The 10160-nt window shown below is 42.4% G+C and overlaps 1 protein-coding gene across 4 annotated transcripts; it reads right to left on the reverse strand.

Annotated features, from left to right (window-relative positions):
* Window positions 1-25: 25 nt before the first annotated feature.
* Window positions 26-8813, reverse strand: LOC130521062 (protein NLRC3-like). 4 transcript variants are annotated; one of them, XM_057024715.1, is made up of 8 exons: window positions 8129-8806; window positions 7188-7526; window positions 5540-5707; window positions 4823-4936; window positions 3877-3980; window positions 1498-3325; window positions 396-572; window positions 43-285 (listed from the first exon to the last, which is right to left on the reverse strand). In XM_057024715.1, the coding sequence occupies exons 3-8, from the start codon at window positions 5668-5670 to the stop codon at window positions 75-77; spliced, it is 2565 nt and encodes an 854-aa protein (XP_056880695.1). In that variant the 5' UTR covers window positions 5671-5707; window positions 7188-7526; window positions 8129-8806; the 3' UTR covers window positions 43-74. The 4 variants fall into 4 exon arrangements, with proteins under 4 accessions (XP_056880696.1, XP_056880697.1, XP_056880694.1 ...); XM_057024717.1 differs by lacking the exon at window positions 4823-4936 and having other exon boundaries at window positions 29-285; window positions 8129-8813; XM_057024714.1 differs by lacking the exons at window positions 7188-7526; window positions 8129-8806 and adding an exon at window positions 6194-7176 and having other exon boundaries at window positions 41-285.
* Window positions 8814-10160: the final 1347 nt, after the last annotated feature.

Genomic DNA, 10160 nt, shown 5'->3' on the forward strand with positions numbered 1-10160 from the left:
GGTCTTTTTTCTGAGAACTGTAACACTACGTTTATAACAAAGATCAAACATGGAAACAGTTATTGTCTAACTAGTTACACCTGGGAACGCACTGGATCATCTCTGACTGACCTGAGAGTCTCCAGCTCACAGAGAGGATCCTGGAGAAAACCACAGAGCAGCTTCACTGCTGGATCCTGCAGCTGGTTCCTACTCAGGTCCAGAACCCTCAGATGGGAGGGATTGGACCTCAGCGCCGAGGCCAGAGAGCCACAGCTGATCTCTGATAAACTGCAGCCACTCAGTCTGGAAAAGGAATAAATGGGGCAAATAAAAACACATTTCTAAATCTGAAAATGAAGAGAAAAGCAGAAAATGTAAAGAAATTTAGAAAAGACCAACAGAGGCCTCCTGACCTGAGCGTCTCCAGTCTGCAGTTTGGATGCATCATTGCAGAAGACAGTAACTTTACGTCGGCATCTGTCAGGCTTTTGTTCTCGCTTAAGCTCAGCTCCCGTAGATGAGAAGGGTTTGACGTCATTGCTGAGGCCACAACTCCCCAATGACTCTTTGAAAGAAAACTATCAGGCAGTCTGTTGTGTATGAAACAAAAATAGTGAGTCAAACTTTGGGATTTCTCATCAACTCATCTGAGAATCTACCTCAACACAAATGTAGCTCATTTCCTGGAAAAGCTAAATTCAACACCGTAGAGCAACAGTTTGAACGACCATCAGATCTGAAATGCAACTGAATTATTCTCAACATTTGTCTTATTTTAGAACAGCTCATAATTACTCAATATTTAAAATGATTATAGCAAATGGTTTAAAGAAACGTGCATCTTTTTATCTGTCTATCGGCTCTTTGGATATTTTGCATTTCATCCAATTTGTACGATGGTGCGTCAAGTCTTAATTCAGCGATCCGATCGATGACATCAGAGTCTCTGGTTGCATCGATTGCCCTCAGCTTCTGTTCTATCTGCCTGTTTCCCTTCAAATCATTTTCACTGCACCTTTTGTTGCTAGTGATGAAGTTGCCCCCTAACGGGTGTGGAAAGGCTCAAACAACTTTGTGGGTCACATAAAGGCTCCAAACGGAACCGCCACAAAGACCTAAAACACCCATTTAAACCAACGAGGCCGGCTGTTTTTACGTTGAACAAATGAAGCAAAATAGTCACGTGTCATTAGTTAAAATGTGTTTTTCTGTCGTTAGAATACGATGTATACAAACAAACAAAAGTGATTTAATGACATGACAGTAATTTCATGATAGTCAGTTAACTTGTGGCTCCTATTATTCCTGCCTTATGTTGGTTTGTCTGGATTGACCTTTGAACTTATATCCAGCCAGTGTTGAACATTTCTGGATGAATTGTTGTTTTTTTATTTATGGACGCTGCAATGGAGATAAAGAATTGAAGGAATGACCACTGGAGGGGGTATTGCTACCTGACATGATCCACTCGCTTGATTTAAACGCCGATGTCCGGCCCTAAAAATCTTTACTTACACGAACTTCCTGCAGTTCCTCACAGCTGGAATCAGGCGATGTCGTCCCTCCTCTGAGGTGTTGTACTGCTCCAGGTCCAGCTCATCCAGAACCTCCTCTGACATCTGCAGCAGGTAGGCCAGAGCTGAACAGTGGATCTCTGACAGTCTCCTCTCTGATTTCTTCTCTGATTTCAGGAACTCTTGGATCTCCTGATGGACTGACTGATCCTTCATCTCCATCAGACAGTGGAAGATGTTGATGCTTCTGTCTGGGGAGATTCCATCACTGTTCTCCTCCTTCAGGTTGTTGAGGACCTTCTGGATGGTTTCTGGGTGGCTGTTCCTCTGATCCAACAGTCCACCCAAGATCCTCTGATTGGACTCCAGAGAGAGACCATGAAGGAAGCGAACAAACAAGTCCAGGTGGCCATTTTTACTTTTGAGAGATTTCATTAGTGCTCTCATGAGGAAGTCATCAAGAGATATGGCTGGATCGTTATTTGTGAACAACCATGAAAACCAGGAAAAGGGTTTTGGTTTCAAATATTTTAGGAACTTATTTATAACCGCTGTGTCTTTCCTGGTGTAACGGTGGAACATGTAGACGGCAGCCAGAAACTCCTGAACGCTCAGATGAACAAAGCAGTAGACTGATTTCTGGAAGATCACACTCTCTCTCTTGAAGATCTCTGTACAAACTCCTGAGTACACCGACACCTCGGAGACGTCCAGTCCACATCGCTCCAGGTCTTCTGAGTAGAACATGATGTTTCCTTTCTCCAGATGTTCAAACGCCAGCCGACCCAACTTCAGAAGGAGTTCTTTATCAGCCTCAGTCAGTTCCTCTGGTCTCTGCTTTCCTCCATACTTCTGCTTCTTCCTCTTTATCTGAACCCTCAGGAAGTGTGAGTAGAGGTCAGTCAGGGTTTGGGGCAGCTCTCCTCTCTGGTCTCTGGTCATCATGTCCTCCAGAACTATAGCAGCGATCCAGCAGAAAACTGGGATCAGACACATGATGTGGAGGCTCCTGGAGGCCTTGATGTGTGAGATGATTCTCTTGGACAGATCTTCATCACTGAACCTCCTCCTGAAGTACTCCTCCTTCTGGGAGTCAGTGAAGCCTCGTACTTCTGTGATCCTGTCAACACACGAGGGAGGAATCTGATGGGCTGCTGCAGGTCTGGAGGTGATCCAGATGAGAGCTGAGGGAAGCAGGTTCCCCTGGATGAGGTTCACCAGGAGCACGCCAACGGACGATACTTGTGTGACATCAGAGATGACCTGATGCTTGTTGAAACCCAGTGAAAATCTGCTTTCATCCAGGCCATCAAAGATGAACAGAAGTTTCCAGACAGTCAGATCTTCTGCTCTGATCTTCTGTAATGTTGGATGGAAAACATGAAGCAGTGAGAGAAGACTGTGCTGCTCATCTCTGATCAAGTTCAGCTCCCTGCATGAGAGCGGAAGCACCAGACTGATGTCTTGGTTCTCCAAACCTTCTGCCCAGTCCAGACTGAACTTCTGCACTGAGAAGGTTTTTCCAACGCCGGCGACACCGTTGGTCAGAACCACTCTGATGTGTCTCTGTTGCTCAGATAAGACTTTGAAGATGTCCTGGCACTTGATTGGAGTGTCCTGGATGTTCTTCTTGGAGGTTCTCTCAAGCTGTCTCACCTCATGTTGTGTGTCCACCTCCTCACTTTGTCCCTCAGTGATGTAGAGCTCAGTGTAGATCTTGTTCAGCAGGGTTCCACTTCCTGCTTCATGAGTTCCTTCAGTCACATGTTCACATCTTCTCTTCAGACTCATCTTATGACCTTCTATCACCTCCTGCAGTTCATCACCCTCTAAAACAAACAATCTTTTAAATCCTTTTACAATTGTCATCTACAGCAGTAACGCAGATGTCCTCAACTGGAAAATATTCTGTCATGTTTGAATGATAGAAGCAACAGTCGGGTAATGACCCATCTCACTGTCACTTTGAAATGTTATGTCTTCTTATGTACACCTATTCTTTTATTTCATTGGGTTTCAATGTAATTTAGTCTATAACAACCATTTCCATGTCTTCCAAGAGTTTGCTTGGACTAAACAGCTGGTAAAAGCTGGATGATATTTAGAAAAACACATCAAACCTTCTCCAAACACATCATACTCAGCAGACCCATTGTCCTGTAAAGGTCACCTGCCTTCAGCTCTTTAACACTTTCCAGAACTAAATGACTAAATGTTGCTAAATACTGTCTAAGCATTTAGGAAGGTCTTCAGAGGGTCCAGGGGTTCCAGTGGAACCAAACAAGAGCTCTCTGGATCTTCTCTTGCACATTGTAAATACACAAGTTGTTCCTTTATTCCGACCCAAAAGTATCTTATAAATACAAATGTGCGAGCTTACGTGAGACGCTGTTGTTCAGGTCGGCGGTCTGCAGTTCAGTTCTCCGTTTCTTTTCACCCTCGGGACAGGAGGAATCTCCAATGGAAGCAGACCGTTTCTGACACCTGTCAAAAATGGGAATAGTGGTTATACATGTCTACTGGGCGTTAGCAACGCCTAAGAAAGGCTGCGTTCACTTCTACTTTCAGTTTGCTCTGACAGTTGAAGATTGAATGAACACTGAGCAAAAAATATAAAGTTATTTACGTTCTAACAAGCTCGTTTAGTTGGAGAAAAGTGTATTTGATCTAAGTGTTTAGTGGCTTTTCCTCATTGTGAATTATGTTAAAAATAAAAGTGCCAAATCAGGAATATAAACTCATAGAATAGAACAAAAGTTCTCCATTTATGCTCCAAATACAGTCGTCTGGTCTCTGAAACTGATCATTAAATAGCACAGAGGTCACGCGTATTCAAAAGCTTATTTCAACCATTTAGAAATGACTGATATTGTGTCTATGGGTTTATTAGAACCAGGAGCCTTATAAATAGACTTTTTAATGAATTTTCATGACATGTGGTGGAACAGTGTGGCAGAACAAGCTGCACAGACCTGCCATGTCTTACCCATCCGTATCTAAATGGAGAGCTGGAGCACTCTGCAATGATGGATATTGTTGGGAAACTTTAAAATATATGCCTAGGAATTTTTGTGAGATGATGTTAACCCATGTAGGAGAAATGACCAGTTAAAAACACAAGCAATTTTCAGTTTTAAAAGATTTACCACACTAAAATTAACATGGGAGTTAATGGGAGCGAACACCTGACATGTTGGTGCACCGTTTCATTTTAAGGACCTGATGAATTTCATTTTCCACGATAGTGGAGGCTAATACCACAAAATGATGTTTTGTGTGGTTGTGAAATGTTCTAAGGCAGAGTTATGTGGTTCAGAAAACCTTACTTTAAAGGTGAGCCTCGAGGTCCGATACCGAAGTTGAAAGGTTGGTCTTTGGACATGTAGCTCTTCAGGGACACACAGCTGGGCACTGTGGACTCTGCTCTGTCCTCGTCCATCCTGAGGAAACATCAGAAATAGTGATGAGACTGTGATGAAGGTAAATAATCTGTAGAGGTTGGAGTTAAATAATCCCAATTCACTGCATTTTTATCAAACAGGAACATTTCTAATCCATTCTGGATAACAACTGAATCAATAAATCAATGATGTCTCTGTATCATTTTCATGTTTTCAGAGTTTAAGCTGCTTTTTTTAACTGTTCCCTGCAGTGAGAAAAGAACTGGCACCTTTTCCAGCCCCTCATCCTGCAGCACTGAATGTGCTCTAAAGTTCTTTCCAGAGCAAACGTCTCTGCACTTGCAGCAACATGTTGTAGTCATGGATCCGTGAGGAGAACCGGATACAGGAAACGCCCCCACTTTGATCCCAAAACCCAACTGGTGGCCAACGGTGGTCCGGCAACGACGGGGACGCTGGTCCATCGGCCCGACAACACTGGTTTTCCACAGGCCAACATGGTGAAAGGACTGTGCACCGTTTCATTTTAAAGAGCTGATGAATTTCATTTTTCACGATAGTGGAGGCTAATACCCACAAAATGATGTTTTGTATGGTTGTGAAATGTTCTAAGGCAGAGTTATGTGGTTCAGAAAACCTTACTTTAAAGGTGAGCCTTGAGGTCCAATACCGAAGTTTAAAGGGTGCCCTTTGGACCTGTCGCTCTTCATGGACACACAGCTGGGCACTACGGACTTTGCTCTCTCTTCCTCTTCCATCACACATTCGCTCATTTTTAAATGTGAGTCTAAACGGTTAAGCAGGAACAGTCTGCTGACACAGAAAAGAAGATTAAAGAACATGATTCTCAGCATGAAGACAAGCAGAGGTCTGTCCAATGACGTATTGTCGGCTCATTCACATCAAAATCTATTATATGATGTCACCCTGTACATCATACAGGCCACATATATATTGGAAAAAAGTTTTGGGACATCTTAAAAGTTTACACCATGTTAAATATAAAATAGTTGTGGAAAAAATGTTTCTCCTGGGTGTTTCAAAAGGTGCGGTGGCATCAGACGGACGCACACAAATACAAATGAAATCATTTTTTATCTGGTTATGGTTTACAAGAAAACCTAAATTCTTTCAAGATGTCAGTTCTCAACATTAAATTCAACAAATAAGATGAGAATGCATTCAAAACTAAACAGAAATACGTCATCACATCATCAAAGTGGGTCAAATGCAGCATCATCTTCTGTCATCTCAGACAGGATTCCAAGAAGAGGATCTTCATTTTCAACAACGCACCTTGACATCTCATCATGGCTCGTCTGTCAGATTACAAGCAGCTTTTTTTGATCAGGCGCATCATGTTTCTCACCAACACATGATGGTGCTGGAAAAAACATCTGTAGCCTGACCTAGAGGTCAAAACTCTGCATGGCGTGCACAGCTACTAGTTGCAGCTGCTGGTTGTGGCGGAGGAGATCCCAAACATATCTAGCAAGCTTGTTTTGGAGCAGAGCTTGTCCACCACCTCTGACCCCACTCATCACAGAAGTCCCACCATATCCATGGCCAGGTGTGTTGGCAGCATTGGAGCCAGCCTCAGGAAAAAGGTGTGTCAATATCTCAGAAGTGATGATCAAGTTGACACAACCCAACAGAAGTCAAGCAACCCAACATGCTGAATAGAATAGATGACACACAGCAAAGGGCAAAAAACACCCAATTCTGCTCAGACTAATCTGATCTGACCACATGTACAGGACCAAAAATATGAAAACACCATGGGTTTAGTTTAGTTTAGTTTTCTTGACTGCTTCATTCAAAACAGAACACATTTCATAAATCCATAATAACAAATTCATATTCCACAAAGACCCAGTTGTTAAAACAATAAAATGGAATGCCTTGATCTCTCCCTCTTTCCATACTCTCCTTTTTTAAATAAAGGACTGATTGTCCCCTGGTGGAGGGACAAAGAGAGGAGGCTAAAACTGTCGCGTTTGTGTCCCTCTTTCCGTGGATTTTTCCACTAACTGCAAATAATATTGTCGACTTATTGTGAGTATTAAAATGTGCTTCCTCAACCTCTAAAATGTTGGCTCAGGGTTAGCGGAAAACGCAGTTAGAGGAAACACGCTACAAAGTTTGATCATCCGTCACAACATTCCCGTCGACCAGCCGCAATGTGCGTCCGAAACACGCGCACGCTCATCGCGAACACGCAGCTTATTAAGCCGCATCTCGCAGCGGAACATTGATTCGAGACGACAGCAGTGAAAGAACCAAATGCTACCTGAATATTAGAGGTTTTCCACCAGGGCTCGGTCACTCAAGATGGAGCCCGAAGTTGAGAACTTTCACTTTCGCTTCTTCTTCCTCTACACGTCTCGTGTTCGTGGTTGGATCGCGTCATATCCAGCACAGGCGCCTCTCTTCAGAACAATTTGGTCCACGTTTGAACTGAAATACTGGGAAACAACTGGAGTTCGTCTGACAGATGTTCGTTTTTGGGTGCGGAATCAAACTGGGTCAGCTTTTTGATCTATAGCAGGGGTGGGGAACCTTTTTCATATCGAGGGCCATTTCAATTTTTATAAAGTCCTCCGAGGGCCATACTATTATGAACACATACCTAGGGATGCAAAAAAATAGACAAAAAAACGTCTATAACCACTGTGTTACTAAGTCTCATGATTGCTGCATTTGAATTTGAATTATTTATTTAGTACACATGCATATAAAATCACCAAAAAAATAGAATAAAATGACAAACAAGTAAAATATGTTTTCATGATCATACAAAACAATAAAAAAGAGGTGCAGAGTTGAGGCAAGAGACCAGTAAGGGCCTGTTCGAGGCCTCTACTCACAAAAACTGCAATACAACAAGATAATCAAGAAAATAAATGAAAAAGAAAGAAAGATAAAGACAATAATAATAACAACTAGAAAGCACTCGGAGAGCGCAGACCTCCGCCAAGCGCAACAATTCCTGGCATATTGTGATTTCCACCATAAATATTAGTCCCACATATACTTTGACTACATATTTAGATTCCTTGACCATAAAAACATACCGTTAGCCACTGGAATCATAACAATATATGTCTTAGTTCAATAGAAACAAAATTCACGCTTTGAAACAATTTTACTTGATCCGGCGCGAGCGCCTCAGCGGCGGCTACGAGGCGCGTTCACGTGAGGTTTCAGCTTTGTGGCTGTTAATTCACTCACCACAAAACTTGCACGCGTAATATTCTCTCTGTCGGTACATGGTCGTGTGAAAGCTGCTTGTTGAGCCTCCAAACTCCGGCGAAGAGCGTTAATTTTATCCAAACTCATCTGTCCTTTCAACTCGTCGAGTTTAGCCTGTTTCGCTAAGCATTTTTCGTCCGTGTCAATCAGTCCAGCCCACTACGTACATCACATGCTGTGTTCACTGACCCTGACCTTGACTCGGACATAACATAACCGTCTGTTTTATCTCAGAAAACGGGAAAATATTTCCTCTTGTTACGAAAGAAATTTCAGGATATGAAAGGCAAAAATACGCTACCGCTGCTACTCGCAGCTCGCGGAGTTTAGCGAACGGTCCCACTGTATAAGTGCACATATAAAATATAAAAATCTTATTGCGTTGCGGGCCGGTAGAAATGGTCTCGTAGGCCGTATACGGCCCGGAGGCCGGAGGTTCCCCACCCCTGATCTATAGGATCCCCTCTGGTTCAAAGTGTCCCTATAGGATATTGACAGTACTGACCTTTTGGGGGCTGCACACACCTCTTAATGGTGACGGCACCAACGGAGCTGATCCAGTTGTCATCAGCTGGCCAGTCTGACTCCAGCTCATTAGGGGAAATTTGCTGATCTGGAGGAGAAGCTTTCAAAACTTGATGGGCTGGGGGGAAAATGACTGTAATTTTGGAATCAACGTGCCAATTTTATTTTTAATCAGAATAATTTAGAATAATTTCAACAGGATATTTTCAAATTGTTCCCCAGTGTAACTTCCTCTGAAATTGTGGACTCCAGAATATCACCATTAAATCCATTAAATCACTTAATAGCTGTGGAATTTGAGCCATGAGAAAAATATCTCTCCATCATGATTTCCAGAATTTTTCATCAATATCTGAGATTCTTCAAAAGCTTCGCTGGTTTTCAGGCGCAGTTCTTTGATTTTCAAATCAAATCAAATCATCTTTATTTGTAATGTCTGTTGTAGTCAAACTTGGTGCAATGCAGAATCCCAGGGCCTGATCCCTAACAATCAACAGGAAAATCTCCCCTTTAACAGGAAGAAACCTTGAGTAGGACCAGGCTCATATGGGGGGGGGGGGGGGGCTCCTGCTGATGGGGGGGTGGGTAGGGAGAGAGGAGGAGAAGGGGGAGGACAGGTAGAGGAGAGACAAGGCAGACATCATTCAGTTCACTTTAAAACGTACTACATTATATAGTTTGAATAGCTGGTGCTGGTAATCGGAAGGATAAAACTATTCTGTAAAAATGTATATTTAGCTTTGTGAAATTGTGTCGTACAGGTCAAATAAGAAAACAAGATCAACTGCTGAACCAGTGCAATTTATTTTTAACGTGTTAATCTCCACAAAGAAAGAAAAACCACAAACAACAAGTTTATAGTGGTCCAGTAATGCGCTATAGTCATACACCAGTACAGTTAACAATAACTCATGTTTTCCAGCTGCTTTTCCATCTTCAGTGGGAATAATCCAGGGCGTTCTGGGCTTGAACAAAGGTATTAAAAGCTGGCTGAATGTCTGAGGTGACTGAAGGACACACTTGGGCTTTTCTCAATAGAGAAGGGGCACGGCACAGTGCAGCAGGTTCTCATCTTTAAATTTACTGTATTCATGGGAGATTTATTTGGTCATTTTGCTTCTTTTTATTTCCTATTTCCCACATTTCTTATTTGTTTTTATTAGATTGCAATAAATCCTATAACATTGAACAGACTGACTAAAGTCAAATGACCTGCGGTTCCCACCGATAGCCGTCATTCTGATGGGTTTTTGCTGGCTGCAGCTGAAATATTCCAATGCTCCATGTCACAGAGACAGTAAATATTGAAGAGAATTAGTTTATCTTGTTAGCATCTTTTATCTTATTAGCATGTGTTATACTATATGTTTTTGTTTTATGTTACAGTTAGTTCAGAAGTTAGGGATAGTATATAATCTTTAGTAGGAATACGCATAAGCAAGTCAGTTGACCCTTCCTTGACATGAATACTGCTTAGACAGTTGGA

The sequence above is a fragment of the Takifugu flavidus genome, unplaced genomic scaffold (assembly GCF_003711565.1).
Source record: "Takifugu flavidus isolate HTHZ2018 unplaced genomic scaffold, ASM371156v2 ctg668, whole genome shotgun sequence".
NCBI lineage: Eukaryota > Metazoa > Chordata > Actinopteri > Tetraodontiformes > Tetraodontidae > Takifugu > Takifugu flavidus.

What these genes read in the sequence shown, in the direction of transcription:
- LOC130521062 (XM_057024714.1), bottom strand. An exon ending in CCTCGAGGCTCACCTTTAAA is followed by an intron (nt 3,981 to 4,822) that starts GTAAGGTTTTCT and finishes CATTTTTGACAG; the next exon opens with GTGTCAGAAACGGTCTGCTT. An exon ending in CCTGAACAACAGCGTCTCAC is followed by an intron (nt 3,326 to 3,876) that starts GTAAGCTCGCAC and finishes TGTTTGTTTTAG; the next exon opens with AGGGTGATGAACTGCAGGAG.